Raw genomic sequence first — 26,557 nt, forward strand, 5'->3', positions numbered from 1 at the left:
GGTTTAGAAGATCGAGCTCTGGTCTTAAAATTAGGGATCCTAAGCTTGGTACAGCCTGTCTTCCCCTCACAGACAGTGTTGATGTGGGTAGGTTAAAAGTGAGTATTTCCAAGCCCCACTACTTCACTGCACCGTAGAGACATTGGACTGGCGTGAGGCTTTCGGGGAGTGTGTGTGTAGTTGTGAAGTAGGCATTTTGACTTGATAGCTATTACCTACTATTAGGATATTTTCTCTGGCATATTATTTTATGTTGTAGAGCATCTAATGGTGTTTAATAAAAAGATAATATGCAGGATGATTTCTGGGAAGTTCTGTAAATGATTGATTTCAGAAAGTTATATCTTCCAACCATATGTTGATAGGGAAGCTTCTCTATTATAGAATAATAATTATAGCACCTGACATAAATTATTGGGTTAAATGGTCAAATTATTTAATTCAGAAAATGAAAAGTATATAATTTTCTTACTGCTTCCCCACCAATAGTATTATAGTAAGATCTTATTTTTTCTTTTTATCTCTTTAGCTGTCTTAGCTAACTTAGAGGAAAATTCCAAATCTAATTTTAGTCATGTCAAAGATATATGTATGAATAGTAGCTGGAACTAATAGGTGATTAAAGGTGACCAATGAAAAGTCCCTCCTAATTGGGACTTCCTGCCTTCCTTTGGGGACTGATGAACTCATTCATAAATTTACTTTTACTTGACTTTCAGGACTTCAGTGATTCTGCAGATAATATTTTGGAGAAGCCTTTACTAACTACCCACCCCCTCACCCCGACCTTTTAAGATAGGACCTGCGAGCTGCTCTAGTGAGCTGATCCTGTGCCAGCTCCCAGCACATTGTCAGGCAGTTGCATTTTTTGTTTTGTCTGTGTCCCTGACTTGACTGTAAGCTTGTGGACACCAGGAATTCATAGCTGTGGATCCTGGTATATGTGGCACTTAAGTAGGCTTTTGATGAATATTTGTAAGATGTAGCATCAGTCCTAAAGCAAATTCCAAATTGGTATATACATGTTTTAAAAAGATTGAGGCCTATGTTCAGTGTCGTGTGGTGGTTAAAAGTATGGTGTTTCCAAGCAGTCTGGGATTTTTATTCCATTCTGCTGCTTCCTAGCCATGTGATGAATAAAGAAATCTACTTCATAAGGATTATGAAGATTCATTTACCCATATATATCCTCTGCTTGCTGTGTGCAGGGTAGAGGGATTTTATTTTTCAGAGACAGACTATAAACAAGTAAAACCAGAAAACAGGAGAATTTCAGATTGTGATAAGGCTTAGAAAGGAAATGCAGAAGATGAGAAGAATAATTTCCATCTTGGGGTGGTGTGAAAATGGGCGAGGGAGGGTTACTGGGGGAAGGTGGCAGCTGAGGAAGTGAGAGTGAATGCAAAGTCCCCGAATGGGGAGCTTGCCAGGCATGTTTCTGGGGAGGCCAGCACGTCTGGAGCAGAGGAAGTTGAGGAGGATAATATTTATTGTATTTTAAAATATAGTTTAGAGTTAACACTTTAATGGTGTAGACAACAAAACACATTAACAAGGACAGCATAAGATAGGAGGAGAAGAGGCACGGCCAGGTCTTACAGGCTTGGGGTAATAAACTCACCTGCTGTTAGAGCCAGGCCAGAACCTTGAAATAGTAAAGATGATGTGACCTCCCTTTGTTTTTTATTTTTTATTGGGATATGGATATAGAGAAATATTTCTCTACAGTAGTACAAACACCATGATAAATGGCGAGTGAAGTCATACAAACATGATGGTGATAATGGCAAGTGGTTCTCGACCTCAGTGTCAGAGACCCAGTGGGGCCGGGACGGGGGGGTGAAGGCAGCTCAGAGCCTTCTGGGCCTGACTAGAGAAGGCATCTGTTCCTCAGTGCGAACCAAATGTGGCCATGTAGGAACGCGGGCTCCAAGTGCTAAATCTGCCAGGTTTTACAGAGAACCAGAAATCTGAATTTCTGTGGGAAATTCCCAGATTTAATAATGTTGGCTCGTGTTTTTCTGAAAAAAACCTTGTGATGGATAGACAAAGTGCATCTGTGGGCTGCCAGTCTGAAACAGCTGCTGAAAGCCCTTTTATGGTGTGATAAAGAGGATTAAATGAAGTATGGTACATGTTAACATGTTAACCATTTTGCCTTATGCCCAGAACATACTGAGGAAAGGTAATTTTCATTAATTGCACTGTTAATGTGTTTGTCTTCACCATTAGTTTAATTCTAAATCCATATTAAAAAGTAAATATTATCCTACTCTAATTTAAGTGGTTAATATATAGTAGTTGCTGGTTTTGCCTGTTTAATTTTAGTTGTTTGCTCTATCAGTTTGGTGAATTCTGTATTCGCGGAACAAAAGCAAACAGTCTAATTCACAGGATGAAAGTGGAGAAGAACAAAGAGTGAACATTTTTGCGACTCATTCTTTTCTTATTTACCGTCTGCTTCCTTTGTGCTGCAGTCTCGCTTCCCTCGCTTGTGTTTGTGCTTCAGCACACTTGGGTCCCCAGTCCTTCTGGCCAGTGTTGGCTGCCTGTAAATGGGAAAGAACTGTGGCAAAAATGCCATTTTGGACCAGGCGAAGGATAATGGGAATGCAGCCTTATGCTATGATGTCATGTTTAGAGGCTTTTCATCAGTTTTAATGAAATACAAATGTGCTCAAAGCAATTTATTATTTTTTTCCCAAAAACAAATATCTTCATTTAGTGTGGCCTAACCCATGTAGTTTTGTATTACAAGGATTATGTTTGGTATGTTGCAATCGTTGGCGATTGTCTTGGGGAATTTTATTCAGCACAGGCATCTCTGACAGTTCTGGCATTGACTTGGGTTAATTACTTGTTCATGTACTTTTTGGTCTTGTCTCTAAGTTAAAATTCTGGTGCATCATGGAGAGGAACACTGGGAGTAACAAAATATACTTGAATATTTCTTATAGATAAAAGGCTTGTAAAAATGCATCTCTTTTTTCCCTTTTTTTTTTTGCATTGTTTTAAAATGAGACGTTTTGTTGTAACAACATAGGGCTTGAAAATAATTTTTTTGAGAAAATCTTATCTGTAAATATAAGTTCTTAATTGAATCAATATTTCTCTTAATTTTTGTTATAGATCATGGAGGAAACAAATACACAGATTGCTTGGCCATCAAAGCTGAAGATTGGAGCCAAATCCAAGAAAGGTAAATTGTAAGAGATGGAGAAATTGGTGATTTTGATAATGGAGACTGTGGGATTGTTACAAGCTTGCCAGGGAGAATATCAACCTTTATTTTATCATGTTTATCCCTAAATATTTGTCAAGTAACAATATTTTTGGAGGTTTATCATTATCAAAAATAATGCCTCTTATCCAAGAACAGGAAAATATTTTAAAGTATTTTCTTATAATGGAAATGTTATTAAAGAAGATACCGTAGTAACTTATGATTTCAAGGGTGCCCATTCATTCAATGTCCATGAGTCATGGTAATTCTCCACATGTAATAATGTATTTTTGACTTATAAACTCTCAATGTTTACACCTTAGTCTTCTTGTTTATGTATTACACAGATTTAATAGCTGATCTTTTCCCCTCCAATGTGAAACAAACCTTTCCTTTCTTGACCGCTGCTTCTCTTCTCTCAGACAGTGGAAAACTCACAAGATTTTTTTAGACTGAGCACTTCCCTTGTCTGGCCTTTATTTTCCTTCATCCTGGAGGAGACTACTTGATGCATGCATGGTCAGAAATGAAAGTCCAGGCACCCTAAGTTTTCTTTCAAGATTACGTAGTATTTTCAAACGATCTGCCAGTACACTTTAGTAAACCTTAGTCTCAATAAACTTTGTTGTGCATACTTCATTAAAGGAGGCGTGTCGTCATTAGGAGGTAATGAAAACACCATCAAACAATTCAAAAAGCAGTGATTGTATAAGCTGAGCTTTATCCATTGTGGTCTAGCTTTTTCATTGTTGTTTAGTTTCTTATTTGCTGCCTCATTCTCGCTATCACTTTTATTGCTAACTGATGCTAAACACTGCAAGGTTTGTCAATTTCCTTTCTTATTTTAAATCAGATTGCCCTCTTTTAATCTGATTTCATTAGTTCCTCATCACATGGAATGTAAATTATTTTACATTATTTTATGAGTGTTGTTAGCTACATCTCAGTGGACTGGAATTCCTGCAGAAACCCTAATCTTGTTATTTTCTTGTTTGTGATCATGATGGCAAGAAATGAGAAGCTGATGTGCTAAACATTCACAAGACATGGTGAATTTCCAAGTGTAATTCCATAACTTTGTATAAACTTTGCATTTGCCAAGTGCTATAGGATATATTTTCAATTAATCTTCAATGTGTTGATATGTTTTTTACTTATTATGCAGAAAAAGAAACTCTTTAGTGGATTATCTACTTATTTGGTTTTTTTTTGCAGCCATTTAAAAATCCCTGGCCTGCTACAATACTTGAATAAATTAGAACTTGAACATAAACTGGATCCTCTTTCCCTATTGTCAGGCATATTTCCTTAAAGAAATGAAATGAGCTTCATTACTGTCCTAATAAAAATATAATTCGATCAGTGCCCAAAGAAAATCCCCAAAGAAACATAAATCTTAAAACAATTCCAGATAATTTTAGATGGCTTATTCTCTTGCATTACCCAGGCTATAGTTTTTTCCTCTCTCTATCATGAGAAACTGAGAATTGATTAATTTTTATTCCAAATGTGGTGACAGGTTTGGAGATTTTCAATAATATGAATGTGAGTAGGTTAGGTTAATGCTTTAGATTAGTTTTTGGTCATTGACACACAACCCATCCAGAATGGCCAACTATATTTCACATTTTGATTGTACATTTTGCTTTGAAAATAATATTTTAGCACTACATTTGAGGACACTTAGCACAATTGCCACATGGTTAAAGTTAACCTTTGGAATTTTGCCTAAGAATTGATCTCTCCAGGCTTAGGTCTACAGACATCATTTTATTTTTTATTATTTATGAAGTGCTATGAATGTGTACAATCCTGTGCGATGAGCAGAATGTGCCAAAAGAGAGAGCTTGAGCTCTAGGAAGAGAGAAAAGTCAAGAGTGTTTCTCAGAGGAATTTACTGTTCAGAATTTACTTGAGCTGCTCTTATTACTTAAACACACAGCTGCTGATTCAACTCTTGGCTAACACCTCTGATATGTATGCTCCTATATTATTTGAAAAATGGTTTAATTCAGAGATGAAGTTTGTTTGACTGTAATTTGTATTTAGTAAAAGTAAAATGATAGTGGCAAGAGGAACTTTAGAAAATAATTATTTGCTCTTTCATCCGACATGGCTATGTTTGAATGTTGTACAGGAAAGTTGTTGGTCTTCAAGACTTCATTCCAAACGTAATTATTATTACAGGAGACCAAAGATTATATAAATATATCTAGGGTCTTATGCCATGTTTTGCATGATTATTAAATTCTACATCCTATGGTGATGTGAAGATTTGGAATGTATAGATAATCTCCAGACTGTGTGAGAGAGGCATTACAGCCATGCGTTTGTGTTGTATTTCAATTTCTAGATTCATGGTGCTTATTGGTTGAATATTTGAGCAGACACAGACATTTTTCGTGGCTGCTGATACCACAGTCTGCCACCTTTTTTACCTTATTGGAATATAGTCCTGTGCTTTTCAAGTGAACTTCCAATAGTACTGTCCAAACCTTAGTTTTTAAGCCATCAGTCCTTTACAAGAGCAGTTATTTGAGTGATTGTTATGGCTCCTTTGGCTGAAGTGCTGGTAGGATGCTTCCTGGCAGAAAGGTGGAAAGCCAACAACCTGAATTTGTATCAGAAAATTCCGATTTTTCTCTAGAGATTCTGATTCCTTAGGTCTGGGATGGGACTGGGAAGCCATATATTAAAGTTCCTTGGTTGTTCTTATGGCTAAGCTGAGTTTGGGAAACAAAAAATCTCACCATATGATGTGGAGATATCATAATTTAGTCACTAAGAGACCATGTTTTCAGAATGCAATGGACGATGACTACTATTGAAAAACAGGCAAAGTCCTTCAATAGTCGCTTCTAGGTGATCTCCATCTTGGTTTTCAAAGATGAATTCATTAATTTTAAGTTTCTGTCATCTTCGTAATCAATGTGGCTAAGTTTAGAGTGATCACAGGCTCATTGATCTGTGCCTGTGTGGAATATAATTTTGGGTAACAAATAATCTGGTTTTTGTCCCCTCTTTTACTCTTCTTCTTCCTTCATCATCTTTATCACCTTTCTTTTTTTTCCCTCCTTCCCTTTCACTCCTCTTCCATTACCTTTAACTGTATAGAATATAGTGAAAAATCTGTAATAGCAACATTTTCACTTAGTGAGCAGGGCATTTTGGAGAAGTGCATGTTTTTTGGTATAAACTCAGGGGCTATAGAATTAAAAAAACATCCTGAGTATTTGAAATTATTGGAAGTTGACTCCTCATTAGAGCCAGAAAGAACTAAGAATTTATGATTCCATATAATGGATGTTTAAATAGGCAACTTTAGGACTGACTTAATGGGAGTTAAGATTAAGAAAAGTAAAACAATACTTAGTATTTCTTCTGTATAACATACATTTATTTTGAGTGGAAGTAAATAAAACTAATTCCTGGTATCAGAATACTAGCACATTCTGCTTTACATAGAAAAATCTGAGGTTTGTGCCTGAGACTAGTATTTAAGAATTAAGGTGTTTAATTTAGGAAAACCTTACTACTCTAGAATAACTTCAGGCACTCATTAAAATTTTGAATATGCTATTGTGAATCATAGCCTATTGTAAAATAAGAACAGCTTCATTAAAGTACAAATAGCATTTTGAACATGTTTGACTGTGTCCAAATAAAATAAGACCTGCCTTAAATAGACAAAAGCGATTTGGTATGATTGTGCTGTGTGCTCCACGATGCTGTATGAATTTGTTCTTCTGAATAAGGTGGACAGTCTTCTTTTTGCTCTTAATTTGCTCATCAATATTTTTCTTTTTAGACTAGCAGAGGTAAGTGTAGATGAAAATTATTTAAAGTTTTTATGCCAAATTTCAAATAAATGAGATCAGCATTAATGAAGCTTTATTGTCTTTTGTTCTGGGAGGGAGTTGTCTTGCAGAGTTTAACTAAGTGATAGAAACTATTCTCTGCAAATGTTTCTTCTTTGACAATTTGGGATGCCCTAGGACTAGCAGGAATGAAAGACGTTGACTGGATTGCTTGATGTATCTTGGTTTGGAGGCAATTTGGCACCAAGTTTGGCCGTTCTCTTTCTCCTAGAATAAATAAGAGTCATAAAAATTGCATGAGGTTTTAATATTTTTGCATTTAATCAGAATAAGAAATATCTCATAGAAAATCTTGGCATAAGAAAAATTGTAGACTTCACTTAATTTTTTCCAGGGGAAAGTTTTTTGTTGAAGGTACTTATATTTTTGTTAAGTGTTCACGTCAGACTAGTTAAGGCCTTTAACATGGTGTTGCTCAAAGGCTTTTGGGCAGGGAAGGGCAGGGCATGGTATGCGGTTCCACAGTGTTCCCATGGTGGGTTATCATCTATTAGTGTATCAAGAATCAATTTAGGGAGTCACAACCCACATGTAAAATATGTAATTGGATTGGAAAGAAAACACCAGAGTGTAAGAGTGTCGTCTTATGAAATTTTCAGTCATTTTTGTCAACTGTTTATATATATACAAACGTATGTACACATATGGATTACTAGGTCATAATGTAAAGTGGGTAATGAAAGGTCAGAGAAAGGTCAGAGAACACTATTCTAGGTAGTCATCCCCCTGAGGGAAGAGAGCACGTGCATTTTTTCCATCACCATATCCTTAGCGCTATAACCAGTATGTGGTTGGCTCTCAGTAAATGTTTGTAGATTGTTTGATCCTTGCTTCAGCTCAGTCATGGTTGTAGCAGAGCCACTACTATAGATGGGAATATATATCACTATGGAGTTTTGTGTAGGAAAAATACTTAGGATCACAGCCTTCACACAGGAGTGGCATTCACTGCTATGAAAAATATCAACTAATGATGTCTTTCCAGTAGACCTCTTATGTGAACTAATGTGGGACATCATCTGTGGCCGAAGCTGAAGTGGCTTAAACTCCTGTTGTGGTTGGAGTAATCTCAGCAAAGAAACTGGAAAGAAACTTAAGGAAAATGACCAATCATTGTCATTTGTGGGACGCCTGAAATAAGTGAAACTCTGGTGGCATTATTAGGAGACTTTAAGTGAGGCTTAACAAGATGAAACCTCCTGGTTGTCTTTCAAACTGGAGTTGTTTTGGTTGTGGTTATTTTAATTAGTATTTGGTTACATAATTGACATAGCAGTAGCAATATTGGGTACCACCATTTGTTGAGACCTAATGGAGCCAAGTACTATGCTAAATAATTTACATATGTAATCTTATTTGGTGAGCAGAGAAACCCTATGAGATAAGTGGTGGTATTTTCCTTTTACAGGTGAACAAGCTAAGGCACACGAAAGTAGAATAACTTGCCCTTGGATTTATAGTTAATAAGTAGCAGACCCCAAACTTGAACTCAGATCTATTTTCAGAGCCTCAAATCCTAATTATTTGTACAATTTATCAGTATATCCCCTTTTACATGAATAACCTTACTTGTAGGTACTGTCAAATATGCAAATTTGAGATCCTTTCTATGCTCTCATACAGGCATAGCACGCTCATGCACGCGCACATGTACACACAGCATTTTACAGGTGAAATGATTCATGCTGTGTGACACATTATCATGATTAAGGACCTGAGCTTGGGTTCATTTCTTGATATTTAACTGGTTCCCCTTTCTTCCCTTCTGAAGGACCCAAAGATTGGTTTACTTGCTCATCTCATAATTACCACAGGCTCTTTCCAATCGTTTCTCTCCTGTACCAGAGCCAGAGAGGATGATGGTCTTAGCTTTCCAGTTGTCTTCTCAAATCTAAAATATCTGGTGGTTTTTAAAAAGATATTTTTTATTAACTTAGTAAGGAAACAAATTCAGAGTGTAATGGAGAGGCGAGAAGATAAGTGAAAAAGATGAAAACATTAAGAGAATGGAAAGTTGGTCAGAGATTGGGAGAAAATATTTGCATAAGACATCTGATAGAGGACTGTTACCCAAAATGTGCAAATAACTCTTAAAACTCACAATAAGGAAATGAACAACCCAATTCAAAAATGAGTAAAAGACCTGAACAGACCCTCACCGAAGAAGATATACACATGGCAAATAAGCATATGAAAAGGTGCTCAACATCATATGTTATTATGGAGATGCAGCTTAAAATGACGAGATACCACTATACACCTACCTATAAGGATGGCCGAAATCCGAAATACTGACACCACCAAATAGTGGTGAGGATGTGGAGGAATAGGAACTCATTCATTGCTGAATGAGAAGTGCAAAATGGTGCAGCTGCTTTGAAAGACAGTTTGGCAGTTTCTTATGAAACTAAACATATTCTTACCATATGATCCAGCAGTCACACTCCTTGATATTTCCCTAAATGAGTAGAAAACTTATGTCCACACAAAAACCTACACACAGATGTTTATAGCAGCTGTATTTTTAGTCACCAAACCTGGAAGCCACCAAGTTGTTCTTCAGTAGGTGAATGGGTAAACCGTGGTCCATCCACACAATAGAATATTAATCAGCATTAAAAAGAGATGATCTATCAAACCATGAAAATCTTGAATGCATATTACTAAGCAAAAGAAGCTAATTGTACATATTGTGTTATTCCAATGATATGACATTTTGGAAAAGGCAAAACTATGGAGACAGTAGAAGGATTATTGTGTAGTGGTTACTAGGGGTTTGGTGGGGAAGGAAAGCATGAATAGGCACAGCACAGAAGATATTTAGGGCACCAAAAATATTGTTTGATCTAAAATAGTAGATAAATGTCATTATACATTTGTCAAAACCCATAAAATTTTTTTTTTGATGATGGTGAGGGAGGTGGTGCCTGTGGGGGAGGGGCATAAGGAAACTACTTTTCAGTTAATTTTGCTATGAATCTAATAGATCTAAAAAATAAAGTCTATATTAAAAAAATAGACATAGATACTGGGTACAACACTTTAATCAGGGAATTTTAGTGTATTATATGCAAAGATAATGTTACATGATCAATAATAACTCTTTAATGTACAAGTTTAACAGCAGCATGAAATGTCTTAAGAACTAAATGAAAAATTTTGTAAATTGAAGGAAGAGAGGGAAGGAGGAAGACAGGTAGGTAGGTAGGTAGGTAGGTAGGTAGATACATGGTTGAATTAAATAGTAAATCACACTGTTATTCCCCAGAAGATGAGTGGGGCCAGGTCTTGAGCCTTCTGCCTCTGTGACCACTGTCTCTTTTCTTGGAAGAGCTCCTTCTCCTTTACTCTTCCTGTTTCCTGAGTAGATGCTTTTAAGTCCCCTGCCTGTGGTGAAGAAAGTGCCATCTCAGGATCCCTCGCATCGGCAGTTTTTTCCTCTGTTAAACCCTAAGAGGAAGAAAGACAAAAATGCTTTTTATTTGCCTACTTTATAATAGGCATGGGCTAGGTGTGTTACCTGTGTTATCTCCTAGTCCACACAATAACCCACTTGAATGACCATTATTATTATCCCTATATACACATCAGTAACTGATACAGAAAGATGACATAACTTGTTCAGGGTCATAGAATTTGAAATGATGGAGTTAGGTTCACCAATGTGTTAAGAAATTTCAGAATATGTTTCTTAACTATCTTCAAGAAGAAAGGCGGTCCTAACTCCTCACCCACATTTTAGAAGCTTGCTGGATATCTTTTTAAATTTCAACCTAGATTTATTTTTATCATTCTTTGTGCTTCATGCAGTATTTTTCCTTCTCTCCTCTTTTGACACTCATTAGTGATTTTACTAGGATTTATATACTTTTATCTGGAACAGAGGTCCTCAGCCTGGGCCAGTTTTATCCCCCAGGAGGCATTTGGCTGTATCTGGAGATCTTGGTTGTCACAACCGGGCAGTGGTGCTACTTACTGGTCTTGGAGTAGTTGGAGATCAGGGATAATGCACAGGACAGCCCCCATGACAGTAATTATCCATCGTAAAATGTCAGTAGTGCGAAGGTAAGAAATGCCGAGCTGGAGCAGCAGTATAATTTTAGGAGTCCACAGTCTGCACGGCACTGGATTTTGCTAGAACATTTAATGAAGCCTGGTATATCGTGTAACCGGCTTCCTTTTGCAGTGTCAGAAAAAGGATAGTTCTTCTGTGTTAGTGACTCCTGAAGGAAGAACATACATATGTAACAGCATAGGTGAACTGACCGACTTTCAGCGAAAGAGAAAACATGGTAGGATGGCAGGTCTACATTTTTTAAAAGCCAGTTTGCAATCAGTTTTGAATTATAGTTTATATGACTTCAGCTGCTTGTTGATTCTTCATGAGTGTTTTAACCAGCGTTTTAAGTCGTGCCTGCAACTTTGCCTGTAGCTTCAGAGCTGGGGGCCTGACTGGCCACCTCTCCTGTTCCCGAAACCTGTGTCTTTTATCCTTCTTTTCTGGAATGTGTAGTTGTGATAACTGTGACAGTTTCTAAGGTTTATGACCATATTTGAACACCATGATGGTACTGTATGCTATCTTGGCCTGGAGATGGGCACCAAATTTTGATGGTTTCTCAAATCATGTGTGGCTTTCACCTGATTTTATTCTGCCCTGTCATGGAATTGCTGGACAGAATTCGGTGACAACTGTCAGGACTGTCAGTAGCTAAATTATTCTCATGAAGTGTTTTTGCCGTTGCAAACGTTACTGGACTAGCATGTGGCATTTCTCACTAGCTAAGGAAAATAACTTAAACCATAGTGGCATCCTCATTTCTTCACATGTCCTTTTTGTGCCATTAAAGCATGGTTTGTGGCTTATTATAACATATTTATACAAACCTTGGTACTAACAGATTTTTTTATCAAAAGATACTAGATTTCAGGAATAAGGAGTTATATTCTCTTTTCATCTCGTTGCCAGAAATTACTCTTAAAGCAAAATAAGTCCTGCCTAAAATAAAAAGAAAATGAGAATCTAGCATATGTATGTTTTTGGCTATTTGGTCTATGCAAATAGTTATGTATTATTACTTTATAAAAATGGGTTTATTCTATATACACACATTTCTGCAATTGGATTTTTCCTCTTAGATAAAAGAGAAGACATATTCCATAAAAGCACATAAATATCAATACTATTATTTTTGTAGCGGTGTGAAATGCCATTGTGCATATATGGGATATAGATATATTTTGAGAAATCTGTTTTGATGGACATGGGGCTGTGTTCTGTCTTTTTCTGCAGTGAATGTCAAATTTGTCTACTTACACAAGCTTTGCTGTTACATAAATCCTATCAGGTAGAATTCTTAGGTGATAGGTAGTGAGCAACTGTAATATTTTTCAAGATTGCTACCTTATCCTCTCAAATGACTGTAGAACTCCTAGCAGGCAGGGACGGGCTTCTGGAAAGGGGACAGTTCTTTCCACATCTTTGCCAACACTGTGCTTTCCCTACTTCAGCCAGTCTAAATCGTGAAACATATGTCATCTCATGCACCACCCTAAATAATAGAAAATTGAACACTTTTCATCTCTCTATGAAACATTTATTCGTATTACTCTGTGAATCATCTGCCCTTGTCTTTCGTCTGTTCATATATGTCCTTTCCCTACTCTAGTGAGTCGTTCATATTTTTTCCTAATGAAATAGATTTAAATTTAAAATTTTCTACTCAGAAGTTTAAGATTGCTTATGTTTTTTTCTAATTGTATTATCGAAACAGCTCACTTCTCACCATCAATCTTTATTCACAATAACATATGGATCATTTCTATTTTAAACTAGGAAGAGATGAATTGACCTTAAATAGTAAAAGTGTATTAATTTTTGAAGAACTGTAGAAAATATACATTAACTTTTAGGGCATTCTATTTCCAAAGTAAACTGTTTAAAGATTGGATCTTAAATATGAATAGCATGGAAATTTTATAAACACATATGTGTATGGATGTGTATGTGTATGTGTGTGTGTATGTGTGTGGCAAGGCGTAAGAAATACTTGCAATATCATGTCATCAAATTTTTACGTTTTCTTTGTGTAACAGAACCAAGACCCAGTAAATTATTTGGCTTTGTTTCCATGTATTGGGCTTTGGTTTTGTATTTGACTGGAAAATGTTTCTGAAATTTTTTCTAATCCCTTATATTCAAGGGATGAACACTTAAATACATTATTTTGGATGGACTTGCATTCCATTTCTAAGCTGTCTCCATTTCTAGGGTGGGATCCATAGATAAGAGTATTCAGTCTTTGGTATAATTTACTTCCTCTTTACCACTCAGTTTACTTAACAGAACAAAAACCACTTTTTGCATTGCTCTATTTCAAGGTGACCCTTTGCTTTTCTTTGTGTGGTCTACGCTTTCTCAAATCTGTCACAGAAGCAAAAAGTCCTGGTTTATGTCACTTAGCTTGGAGGTATGTGTGGATTCAGGAAAGGAAGAAGGAAAGAAAGAGGATTTTCAGCCACTAAAAATATGCATATTTGAGATCAAACAATGTGACCTATTTCCTTTACTTCCACCATCAAATGGGTCTAGTCTAATCCTCTTGGGGTAGATTTTTCTCCTTAGGTCAATGCCTAATAGATTTTTACATCATAATCAAGTTATATAACACTCACTTTCCACATCCGCAAAATGTAATATATCTATATAGGTTTGAAAAATCATTAAATGTCATTGCAAAATATTTTCAGCTTTGGATAAAGTTTGTTTTAGCAACACTGACTTATCCTCTGTTCCCCAACCCATTGTGCCATTTCACACCTTTAATAAGCTGTGTCGGCGGCAGAAGGGCAACTTCCAGCCTACTGTTTCCAAATGTTCAACTTCTAGTCATCCTTCCACATTAATCTCAGATGACATGTCTTCATGGAAAGCCTTGCAGATGGAGGTAATTCAGTACCTTATATACACTTATATTTTGGCACTTTTCATGCTTGTGTCATATCAGCCTAGTCTTTGCCTTTCCTTTTGGACTGTGAGCTACTGGACCCGTGTCAGAGACCAATGTTTTATTCCCTTCTGTGAAGACCGTGCCTGCCAGGAAGGTGGAGTTATAAATTATGAGTTAAAGTTTACATTATCATTTAGGTTTACAACAGATTTGAACTTAACTCAACAATGATTTAAGTCATTCTGGTATCTTCTAAGTAACTCTGAAGAACATGAAAAATGGCCCTGGCAGCTAGGCTGCAATGTTCCTAAGAAAACATAAATACTTTTCACAGAATATAATAATCAGACAAGGCTACTCCTTGAGTATGTCTGGAGCGACACTGAGACAGGGACACTCTGCAACCATGAAAGTAATTAAACATCCCTCTCATGGCTGGCATGAGCAATTGCTCCTGTTTTACCAATGATAACTCCAACTCTGCTATAATCTTCTGCCTTATGATTAAATTTGCTAAGATACTCATTCAATGATTTTCCTCCACTTCTTGACAGCTTTCAATCCAAATTTGGTCTTTACTTTCTTAAGCCCTCCTTGGAGTCAATCAGAATGAACCCAAATTCTACAAGCTTCCTTCAGTTTCCTCTTAAGATGTCCCAGTTCCTTTGCTGTACTGTCTCTCTTGCCATAGCAAGCTAAAGAAAGCTCATTTTATTGGCCACAGATGTTCTCCTGGTGGTCTTTGGCTAGTAGGCACTGTAGTTGGAGGAACTTAAGAAAGGAGCATTGATCTCAGTCTCTGCCCTGTGGATACTTAGAGTTTGGATAGAGTTTCTCACCCCACTGTCTTAAACAATTTTTTAAAAAATGGCATTGTTTGCTGTCAGGACTAGAATAGTTCAGAGGAAGAGAAGAAAAGTACAAGTCACAGCCAACGTAAATATTCCTTAGGGGTTGGTAGTTTCTACTGTGGATCCCAAAAAAGGTGAGTTAGAGTGAGGCATTCTGTATGGGAAAGTCCCAAAGCTGAAAAGGACCACTGTGTCCTGGAGAAAGAGAGGAGACTGGTGAAAGGGAGAGAGCTGGAAGAATTGGTGGCTGATAGGGTTAGCCAGATAGGGCAGATCAGTGAAGGTCGTGACCTTATGAGAATCTCACCCATCCTGTAGACAGAAGCCTGGGGTAAGGGTAGTCATAGGAGATAATTGATGATTGTTGTAAGAAGAGGTTAAAGACTGGAAGATGGGTGTCACAAATTATATTTCATGACAGGGATCAAAGACATTTCTTGAAAGGTGAATGAGCAGAACGTGGTGGCTTGACAAAAGCAAGGAATTGGGTAGTTGGTTGCTATAGCAGATGCTGTTTTTAAACTCTTGGCCTACCTCTGGGTTTACCTGTGGTGGCCATTTCCCACGCCCACTGACAGCTTTCCACCTCAAAGTGCAGGGTCGCGGAGCTGCTCTCCTAGGGGACACCATCCCGCACCATGGGAGCTTACTCCTCCAGTGCAGAGCAGCCTAGAGGTGCCGACGGTGGTGCCGGTGAGTGACCTCTTCCAGGGGCAGCCTTCAACCAGTGAATGACTGGAGTCAGAGAACAAATGTTCAATATTCCCTTCTCTCTGTGGGACGATTATAAGGCACATTATTCCCATCTCCTCAGAATACCCCAGGGGAGTTGAGCCCGAGCAGTGGCTGCTTCATACCACGCCTTTTGTTGGCTCCCCTCTCTCCTCAGTCATATTTTCCTTCCCCTCTAACTGCTCTCTGGGATCACCTCCTGAATAAAAGATCCCAAGTAATGCACCCTAACCTGTGTCCTTGTCTCTGTGTCTTTTTTTGGTGGAGGAACCAGAATTGAGACGGGTATCCCAGATGATTGGGATAATCATTATGCTGTGGAAAAACGGGCTTGGATTTCTTCCCAAGTCATTAATTAACGACTGTTGTTTAGTGAAAAAATGGCTGCAGTCATCTCAAGTGTATTTTATATATCAGTAAAGAAATATGGCAAAAAGATTTAGAGCTCATGGCTCATTTTGAGAAAAAAAAAATGCTCCAAACCATCTGCAAAAGTATTAAAATGATCCCAAGTGTAACATAGGCACTTGAAGCCGTTTCCAGGCACATTTGAATGTTGTCAACAAAAAGAAAAATATACACTGTGGGGAGAAGCAAGAAGAGAAAAAGAGTCTGGAAACCTGTGATTTTAGCAGGTCAGGAAAAGGAATGTCAGTGGGCGAACAGGGCAGGAGCCCTGAACTCCGGCACCTGAGTATCATCCAGGTGGTTTAGGAACCCCAGGCCATTGGCAGCTGTGATGTGATTCTTGCCGGGTTAGGAGCACTGATGATCGATCACAGGGGAAAGGACCCAGCCATGGGATCATTTCTGTCTGCTTGTACTCTACTGAAAGTCATGATTAGTAACTTGAGCCAAGTTAGGAAAAATATTTCCGTTACTAACGATATAGTTGTTAAGTGTGCTCCGTGGGGATTCTGAAATATTTACTTGACGGTAATAAGCATTCGAATTTCATCCTTTTTCTATTTTTCCTTATGATCACATTAGCATCCAAATATTTTGAAAGTCAGCACTTGATAGAGTTTTATAGACAAATGGCAAGAAAATTGCTTATAACTAAAGGAAGCAGTGAATCCATCTAGTTTCCATATACAGTCATACCTGCTGCATTCTTCAGCATTTGGAACTGATGCTTGACTGAAAAGCTGCCTGAATAGGGGTGGTCCTGTCTGTTACATTCTCTTAGGAAATGAAACCCTGGCTTTCCTTAGCCCTGTCTTCTATGTTGAATCTTATTCTAGAAGGGCAGGAATAGTGTTTATTGATTTCTTTCCTCCTCAAATCTATTAGAGATTCTTAATTCCATTGAAATGAGTTTAAAACATGCATTGTTTGTTCACCATTTAATAAATTTGGGGGTGTTTGTATGTATTTATCATTTTATTATGTTTTCATCAATCATATGAATTAAGGAATAAAATAATAAAACTTGCTTGAATTCTTTCTAGGAACATGTATTTTTTAATCAGAAATATTCATCTCCATTATAGAAAACATCATACACAGGAAAAGTAAAATTAATTAATGACCATATTAGTGACATTTGAGAGAACTTAATGTAGAATACAATGATAAGGAAAAAGGCAGCCACTAGCATTTAAGGGTGCCTGTCTCTGAAAGAAAATGGTGATAGATGGAGTGGTTACTTGACACATCTGTGGGTTGAGGTGAGATGAGTTTATTTTTATTTTACTGTCTCATTTTTTTTCTTTTCCTATTTGAGGAAAAGTCACTTGAGTAAACTTCTGGGCTCAGAAAGTGTAGACAAGAGATTGACACTAGAGAAAATAAAGTACATTTTAGGATGAAGCTACCTCTTGTAGGGCTAGATTTAAGATAAATTAGGACTGGGGTTATTATCCTTGGGCTGTTCACATCACTTTGTGAGTCCTTCCCTGCTCATTTTAGTGAAATAGCTTATTTCATTTTCTGGTTGCTATAGTCCTCATTAGACTCTTCTAGGTATGGACCTGGATTTCGTGACCGAGGTCCTCGATTCTGCCCAGCACATGCCCAGTATATTGCTTGGCTTGTAGTATGTCCTCAGTAAATGTTTATTAAACTGGTTTGAACACATTTTCCTGAGTCTGGTGAGAAGGAGAGAAGAGTAAAAATTATGATAAAGATAAAAGGGAGAAAATTGAGTGTAAATTCCCTTTACCTTTCTTAATCTATTTGGAGATGAAGTCAACTCCTGGGACTGCAGGGGGATGGTTTGGAGACTTGAAGAAACTGGGGAAGGTTCAGAACAGCTGTTTATGGAAAATGTAATAGAGATGAATAAACATCTTGCCAAACCAAATTAGTATCCAGCTTGAGGCTGCATCATATGAATTTGCAGTCAAATTTCTTAGGGCAGTTATATGCCTTTTTCTAGTTCTTTGGTCACTCAGAAGTGGAAAACTCAGGGATTTACTTATGATGGAGGGTGTTGAGATGAGTATGGCAGAAAGCCAGAGGACTGGGGATTATAGGGTGTGAGTTGAGAGGGTGGTGAAATGGTTGACCTTAGGGTGTGATGGTACTGGGAAAATTGAAGCCAAGCAGGGAAGGCAGAGAGAGGGCAGGGAACCTGGAGTCATAATAACCTAGAGAACTTATAGGGTTGAGTGCGTTCAAGAGTTGCATTGGTAGGAGGTTGTAGCAACAGAAGGAAATGACAAGTTAGGGGAAGTCTTGGGAGTGGAATGGTCTCAGATATGATGAGGTCCAATTTATGGTTGCGTTTGTGGGTTACTGATGTATAATTAGTTTCACAATTTAGTAATTCTCAGCACCTTTAGGATTGTTTAGCAAAATTAAATTGGATTCTTAAATAAAGCAAAAAGAAACTTATTAATGAGTTAAAATCAAGTAAGATGGAAACAGTGTCTGTGTGATTCTAGTTTACTAAATTCTATGTGATTTTAAAGCTAAGTAGCCAAGCTAATGCTCCTTTAGTAACTGACTTTCATGTATGGAAGAATGACTTATGTAACATCCGATCAGTGCTTTTGCTAGCCAGTTTTAAAATGTTACATGTGCAAACACCTCATAACTTATGCATGTTTTCCAGTGAGAATTACATCATAGGTCGAAAGAAAATAAATGCATCCATGGTTCTTAGATGTTACATAATCTAAGAACTTCATAACTTCCTAGTTACATAATCTGAGGTCATTATATAATTTCATAGCTCTTTATAAGGGGGAAAGTTATATTTCTTATAGAAATTCAATAGAATTATTGGATAAAGAACTGTATGTGTGTGTGTGTGTGTGTGTGTGATTTTGCAAATACGCGAATAACTTAAGTACTAGTTAGAATTAATCTGACCTTCTCTGGCTGCTCCTTTGACACCACCTCATTGAACATCTAGGTCACCTTTCAGTTCTACATCGAAAACTGTGGCTACTGCCAGCTCAGAGCTACACACAGGATTCCCTGGAGCGACAGGGAGTATTCTCCACTTTCCCAGCCATTCCTTTTATCTTCGGCCTTTGACTCTGCCTGAGTGGCCATTTATGCTCAGCATCCCCTGCATTGGGTGCTGTAGAGGCAGGGTCTGTTGGTGAGTTCCAGGATGTGTAGGTTTTGGCTTACAGACCTAGTGGTCTCCAGAATACTATCTGTCAAAGTCATGGCTGCCTCTGTCCTGATGAGTCAGACCATGCACCATCATGTCTCTGATTCTTCTTGTACCTCATCATGGAGTCTGGCCTCACTTACTGAGAAGTTCGGGAGATCAAGGCAGATGAGTCTCTGAGGCTCTTGTTGCCTGTTCTGGCTGCCTGTCTGATGCAGGTGTAAGCCGAAGCACCTTACCTCCCTTTGTAATACAAATACAGTTTGCTCAGATCCCTCTCCATTTGCAGTGAGAATCCAGAGTCTTCTGTAGCAGTTTGGTGGGAGTGGGTTTGGGAGACTTTAATCCAGTCATTTGTATTTTGTTTAAACTATGTCTTAATTTCCTGTTGTCTGCCCCTTATTATGCATTAATGGCAAGAAACAGCCTTTTTTTTTTTTTTTGGATTTTTTCTCTTGCACACATCAACTGTACGAGATGTGCGTTTGTGGCAGACTTAGGCAGCAAGAGATTTTGTTTAGCTTGCTCTTTCTGTCTGAGACCTTTTGCTTCCTGGTGGCCCCCACTCTACTGTGGTCTCCTACTCCAGGCTCCGCCCAAATTAGTTCAGCAAACATTTTAAAACATTAAATTATCTTTCTGCGTTCATCTTGAGTTTATTCCTCATTTGGGCTTCTTTGAAGTATGCATCATCCACTGTAGGTCCTAACTTGCGAAGTTATTTAAGAGGGGACAGGAACAAGGTGGAAATATATTTCACTCCGGGTTCCATAAAGACATCATGTCAGAAGGCAGAAATAGCTACTTCTGGAATTGAGCAGCATATGTTCTTGTTTGTAGGTTTGCTTGTCTTGCCTTTGTAAATCCATATGAATCTTTCAGACTTAGACCTGTGGACCCTCATCTAATCCAAGATTCCAGCCAACTCAGTCTTGTTAGATAGCCTGGATTGCTAGTCAATCCTGTAAACATGGTATGGCCTGAGGAGACAACCTGTAGGCTCTTGGATTCCCAGAAACATGTTTTTAGGGTAAAGTTAGTAAGAAATTTTTTTTAAATGTTGGAAATAAGTTCTTGAAGACTTACTTTATTATTGTTTTAATTGATGATGTTTCTTGACAACTTTGTGAGGCATGGTTGCACACCCAGTACATTAAAAATGCCCTTTGTAATTGGGGGAATGTCACGACCAGCCCTAGTGTAGATTGTTAATGCTGTTATTACTTATAAAATTTTATTATTAAAAAAAATTTTTACTTTGTTCTCATATCCACAAGGGATTAGAATCTCTTCCTTGTGCAATACAATTTTAATTAGAATGAAAATTTAGTAATTAGATCAAGTCTTCCCTTCTCATTAAAAATGAAATCTTCGCAATTTTGAATGGGAAGAATTAAAAGTAAAAATAAAATCAGATGATAAGCATGTCTATTTTCACCCAGATAAGACTATATTATTATCCACAATGTGTTTAATCTTTTAACCCATTTCAATGATGGTGATAATGGTGATGGTGATGATGATAATGATAATGATAATAATAATAATAGTAAACACCTACCAAATCAGGCATTGGCTTATATGCATTTTGTAATTTATCTAACTTTTATGGATAACAATTCTGTGAGATGAGCATCTCATCTCGAATGCAAGAACAGAGGCTCAGAGGGCGTCCCTGGTTATACAGCTTGTAGATGCCCTGATTGGGATTTGCACCTACAGTTCATTCAGCTTAGTAGTCCATCCTCTTCACAATGCTTAGAGATTCTAAAATAGGACCCTGGGCCTGATGTTATATACTTGAATAGCACATGTATATTTTTGAGCTCTTTAATAGTTTAATCTTTCTGATTTTAGCAGATAATATTTTTATTACATGTCATATGCACAAATAGGAGATGGCTTTGCATCTCCCATCCATCCTGTGTATATTACTTATACAGTAGAAAGAAATTAACTGGTTTCATTTTCTTTTGGAGCAAATGGAATTGGCCTCCCATTTTTTTTTTTTTTTTTTTTGGTTGTCTTGAAGATACACATCAGTTACCATGGAATATTCTGCAGTTGCTTCTTAAGGTTGAATAACTCAACTGATGGTAAATATCTTTTCATCTGTCTACAAAAGAGCAAGTTTACCCCAGGGAAAATCAACTCTTCAGACTGTTATGTAAAATGAAATTTTCTTCTCCTAAAACTTGGCAGAGTTTAAAGACCAGGAAGAAAAGAGTATGTGTGTGTGGGAGACTGAGAAAATGTGAAGTTGACTGAGAAATGTAAGCCATTGATGAAAAAGCAGACATAAATGCTTATCTTATAGAGCTCTATAACTATCTCACCAATGTTAATGTTTGCCTTTAAAAGGTGGTAGAATTTAGTGTTGCTCTTTTTGTTATAAAACCTAATTGAATTTTACTGAGAGAAAATGGAATGTTCCATGGGAGAGCAACAAAATAATGTATACATGGTTAAAAATGCTAATTTTGGCTATATTTTATACATTTACTTCTTTCTGAGAAAGCGCGACGCATGTGTCCCAAAGTCTCTGACCAGATAGTTTAAAAAGGGTTTCATACTTTAGAACTGCAAAAGGATTTGTAGCAAAATTCTTTTAAAAATGGATTCCTTTTTGTATTGAAATATCTTTAGAAATTGATGTATTTTTTGTATTAATTTATAAACTTTAGAAACTGAATTTATATTTATTTAGCAGCCTACCTGAATAATATCAACTAACAGCTTCTTAATCGAGTAATAATTCGTTAATGTATAGGGAGGTTAGCTAGACAATCATGATGTTGCAAAAATAACATAAGTTTGTAAACACCTGTAATTCTAATTTTTATGAATTCTGGAGAATAGGACTTTGTGAAATAATCACCAGCCCTTGAGGTAGTGCCAAGCATATAGTAGGTGTTCAAAACATTTTGTATATATGTGTCAGAATGAATAGGAGCACGTTTGATCGATACTTGGATTGATGTGTGAATACCTGAGCTTAACACCTTTGGCTACCAGTACAGTTTCTTATGATTCTATTCTACAACAAATTACCCTTCTTCCATAACCTGTCTCCTTACCCAGGTATACTTAGATTCATGCTCAGAAAACATCCTAGCTTAAAACTATAATAATAACTCCAGGCACAAAGTCCAAATAAATTTCAGTAGAGATTTATGTTACGTGGGGTGGTGTTGGTGGGACCCAAGACTCACCTGGAGAGTCTCAGCACCCTAGGCATTCTCAGTCCCTGATGCCAGAGGATCTAGCTTGTTTCTGTGGCTTGCTGCTGCTGGAGCTATGGGTGCTATTGTCTTGGTGACCTGCTTACCCACTTTCCTAGATTCAGCTATAGCCAAATAAATCAAATGGTCCATTGGCCACTGCAGTTGATGCTGGGTCGGTCAGCCTGGCAATGTGAATGTGCATCTGGCTGGCCTTGATTTTCTTGGAAGTCCTTTTCTACTATAAAGATCTTTTACTCTAATATAGGGTAATAGGAGCGTGATATTTTGATCTAGAACCTTGTATATTGGACTCCTGTCTCAGCTATTTACTAGCTATGAAACAGTGGGCTTATTGTAAAGTTCTAAATTCTTCATCTGTAAAATGGGAACACAAGTAGTAGCTACCTCTCAGAGAATTTGGATTAGTCTTTGCCTTAGACAGTGTAAGCAACACTGTCTATGGGAACAGCCTTTGAGAATCCTCACAAACCTGCGCAGGGATCTGGACTAAAATGAGGAAGATTTTAAACATGTAGCCAGGGCTGTGTTTATTCACTAGCCACCCTACCTCTGGTCATCTGCAACTGTTGGGGAGTGAACACCCCCTCTTTGTTACATGCTAGCTTGACAAGGATTTTAGGTCACATTTCCACTTAGGTGCCAGTGTTTGATTAAACTCTTCAGAGTCTGTGATCATTATGATAAAAATGTTCATTCTGGAAAAGTTTGAAAATATTTTTTGGTTAGAATGAGATTTTTGGCATGTTTTCACTATGGTCTTTGGCTATAAATTCCTGAAATGCTGATCTAGTTGAATTTATTTTTGTCTTAAACACAATTGGTAACATTTCCAAGTGTCCATATGGACTCGATGAATGTTTTTGCTTCTGCTTACTGTATATGTGAACTGGACAAAGAGGAACGATTATGATTTGGGGAATCCTGAACATTTTTCTTCATTTAGCTTGTTGCTGAAGTGAATTGGAAATATTTGTCATTATAATTTGGGGGTTTCAAAATGTGCTTGGATTTTCAGGAAATCTGTGGTAACTTTATATTAGCTGAGAAAAATAAATTTTAAAATTCTCAGTGAAGAGGCAAATGGTCCATTTTTCATAGGAAAAACTTTTTCAAGAGAATTTGCTGCCAAGTTGTCTGCAGCAGCTTCAGGCATTACTTGACCTTTGGCACATCAAGGAATTGTTTTCTTTGTCTAAATATTAAATCAATATTTGGAGAAGGCTTGGTACTGCATGGTATATAGTGAATGAGCACAAAAACAATCAGCCATGTGTATTTCCACATCTGTAAGCAGATTTGGTTTCTGTAACTGTCAGTCAAGCAGATCGTATGGAACGAATTTTCATTCCTTCGCTAGTTGCCATATAAATTCTAGTTCTCCAGGAAATAAATCACAATGGCCTTGCTGACAAAGGTAGACAATGAAAAATAATATGACAGTGTAGTACATCCACTCTTAAGCAGATGTAAATTGCTTTTTTTGCACTATAAAAAATATTTGTGAAACAGTTTCTTCTAAACATGAGTTATCTCTGATGCGATAGATGATGTTCTTTTCTTGGTTGTTTTCTTTATTTCTGACTGCAGCAGGTACTACTTGGAACGTGCAGTCTCCTGTTTAGATACCATAGTCGTGTGTGTTTGGGGCGGGGTGTGGAGTAGAGGGGTTTTTCTTCCTGCTTTGCGTTACTGGAAATAGTCACCCTTTCTGCATTAGCTGCCATGTAAGTGGAGGCACCTTCAATTGTGGCAGCCACACACTGTTAGAGCCTTTTGATGCCAGCCAAGTTTTATAGGGCATGGTGCCTCCTAGGATGTTTTTCATTGAACCCTTCCATAGATGGCATTTATAGCCATCTAATGAAGGGGTTACTATTACTTATGTTTAACTGAGATAGGAAAAAGAATACAAAGTAAGTATTTTTTAAGTGCCTGCTGTGTGTCTCAGTCACTGTGCTCAATCACAGCCACTCTGCCAGGGAGGGATTACCACCCCCACTGATAACTGGAAAACTAACACTTGTGGCACTTTTGGAAAACGCTCCAACTAATAGGTGCTGGTATTCAAACTTGTATCTTTTAGAATCTAAAATCCACATTCCATATCAGCCACCTCACTGAGTGTCACAGTGAAATAAAATATTCAAGGTTATCAGTGGATATTGTCGAGCTGGAAAGAAGTGTTCAAAATTCCAATCTGCGCCCCAAATTATGATCTTTGTACCATTAGGTTGCTGGATGAAAATGGATTTCTCATCGTGCTTTATTCTTAACCTGACCCAAAGTGAACTCAGACTCCCTCCCTAAGTTTGTTTCCCTTTTCAGAGTTCTCATTTCACATGCTCAAGCCAGAATCCCAGGAGTTATCTTTAACCCTTCTTTCTTTCTTACACTCCACATTTCATCAGGTATGAAGTACCATTTATTCTGCCTGTTAAGCATCACTGTGCCAGTTGGAGGAACATCTGTGAATGCAGCAGGGTAAAGGCCCAGTGCAGGCCACAATTCGGATCTGACACTTGTGAAAGGGGTTGGTCTTATGGGGGTAAGATTGGTCCAGGGGAGCCTCAGACTATCATGCAGATCTAACAGTGCCTCAGCTGTTCCAATAGGAGCCGTGGAGCAAAAATTGTCAGAGCAATCCCATGTGAACAGAAGTGATAAAATCCAAATATGCCATTGTGCGCAGTCATTGGCTGACGGCTGCTCGTAAAAGGTGTGGCATGGACTTAGAAGCTGAGGTGACTTCTGAAGGTGCTTTAGCTAGAGACAGTCTGCTAATCACCCTCCTGCAACTGTACTACAAGTTCTTTCTTAAAGGGAGGTCCCAACAGCATGCTCAGTGGTCACCAGCATTGCGCCAATCTGTCCACCCTCCACCGCCACTCCAGTCCCTTCATCCACACCTTAGCTGCTTTCCCTCTCACCTGGGCTGTGATAGTCACACTGTTGGGTATGTATTCTTGCTGTAGGATAGCAGATTTATGATACAGTTTACAAAACAAAACAGCTCTAGGATGCTATCCTACAGCCGTTTTGTTTTGATTTTTAAGGAGGTGGCTTTATTCAACAAATGGAAATAAAAATTACTGCTTCTCGATAGGATAAATCTAGAGATAAGACTGTACTTAAAGTGGATTTGTACAAGTCACATTGAATAAATTATCTTTGGCAGAACTATGGCATATTTGTAACACATTTTAGGTAACTTGTAAACCAAGCAATAGAGCCCCCAAAGAAGTTATATACAAAAATAACAAATGATGGCAACAGAGAGAAATTTTCAGAAAATTCTCTCTGGTGTGACTTTGTACATTTTATGAGATATTAAAATTGTAAAGTGTTACTTACTGAAAAGATTTGTTTCTTTTTTCTTTTCTCCTTTTATTTCTGTTATAGTATTTTCACCTGAAAAAAAGCTGCTATGAAATATGGAATGGGATATATTTTATCCAGGTTCTATGGTTCCATGTAAGATTTTTTTAATGACCACTACTTGGGTCAATAGTATTTTCAACCTAAGGCCTTTGAGCATCATAATACCTATATGACAGCCATGGTTGGATGACCACCAGTACACAAACTGAGGTATAGTCCTATTATATTAGGATTTCAAAATAATTTCCTTTCCATAAAAGGCTTTAGATAGGTCCACCCTAATGATCATCAGGCCTTAGGACTTGGGGAGAATATTTCAAAGTGGGTGTGTTTCCCCACCGATGTTTCCTTTTTTTGAACTCATCTTTGATGATGTATTAATTAGTGATCTTGTTACACATTTATTGTAAACCATTAGGCTGAATTCCAGATAGGGTCCTGAATGCTGTCCTCTGTCTACCTTTTAGCTTCTCATCCTTACTCAACACTAGATCCCAGAGTTGGAAAACAGATTCTGAGACGGAGTTTGATGTGCAAGACATTTGTTGGAGAATGCCAACAAACACCTGTGGGAAGGAAGGGTGGAGAAGAAAGCAGGATTGGATAGAGAAGTTGAGCTGCAGTGCAGTCCCAAGAAGTTCTCCCCTTCCCCTAAAGGAAGCTTTGGAGTCGAGAGGCTCTTCAGAGCTGTCCAAGTTGGATCAAGGGGACAGGCTTTTGTACCCTGGAGTT

General features: G+C 37.7%; 1 protein-coding gene across 4 annotated transcripts in view; it reads left to right on the plus strand.

Moving 5' to 3' along the window:
* BICC1 (BicC family RNA binding protein 1) overlaps window positions 1-26,557 on the plus strand; it is a 238,863-nt gene that overhangs the window by 131,891 nt on the left and 80,415 nt on the right. For all 4 annotated transcript variants that reach the window (XM_039871846.1, XM_039871842.1, XM_039871844.1 and 1 more), the window contains exon 3: window positions 3,130-3,199. In XM_039871846.1, coding sequence (XP_039727780.1) covers window positions 3,130-3,199 — 70 coding nt within the window. The remainder of the gene's footprint in view (window positions 1-3,129; window positions 3,200-26,557) is intronic.

The sequence above is a fragment of the Pteropus medius genome, unplaced genomic scaffold (genome assembly GCF_902729225.1).
Source record: "Pteropus medius unplaced genomic scaffold, Ma_sr-lr_union100, whole genome shotgun sequence".
Taxonomy (NCBI): domain Eukaryota; kingdom Metazoa; phylum Chordata; class Mammalia; order Chiroptera; family Pteropodidae; genus Pteropus; species Pteropus medius.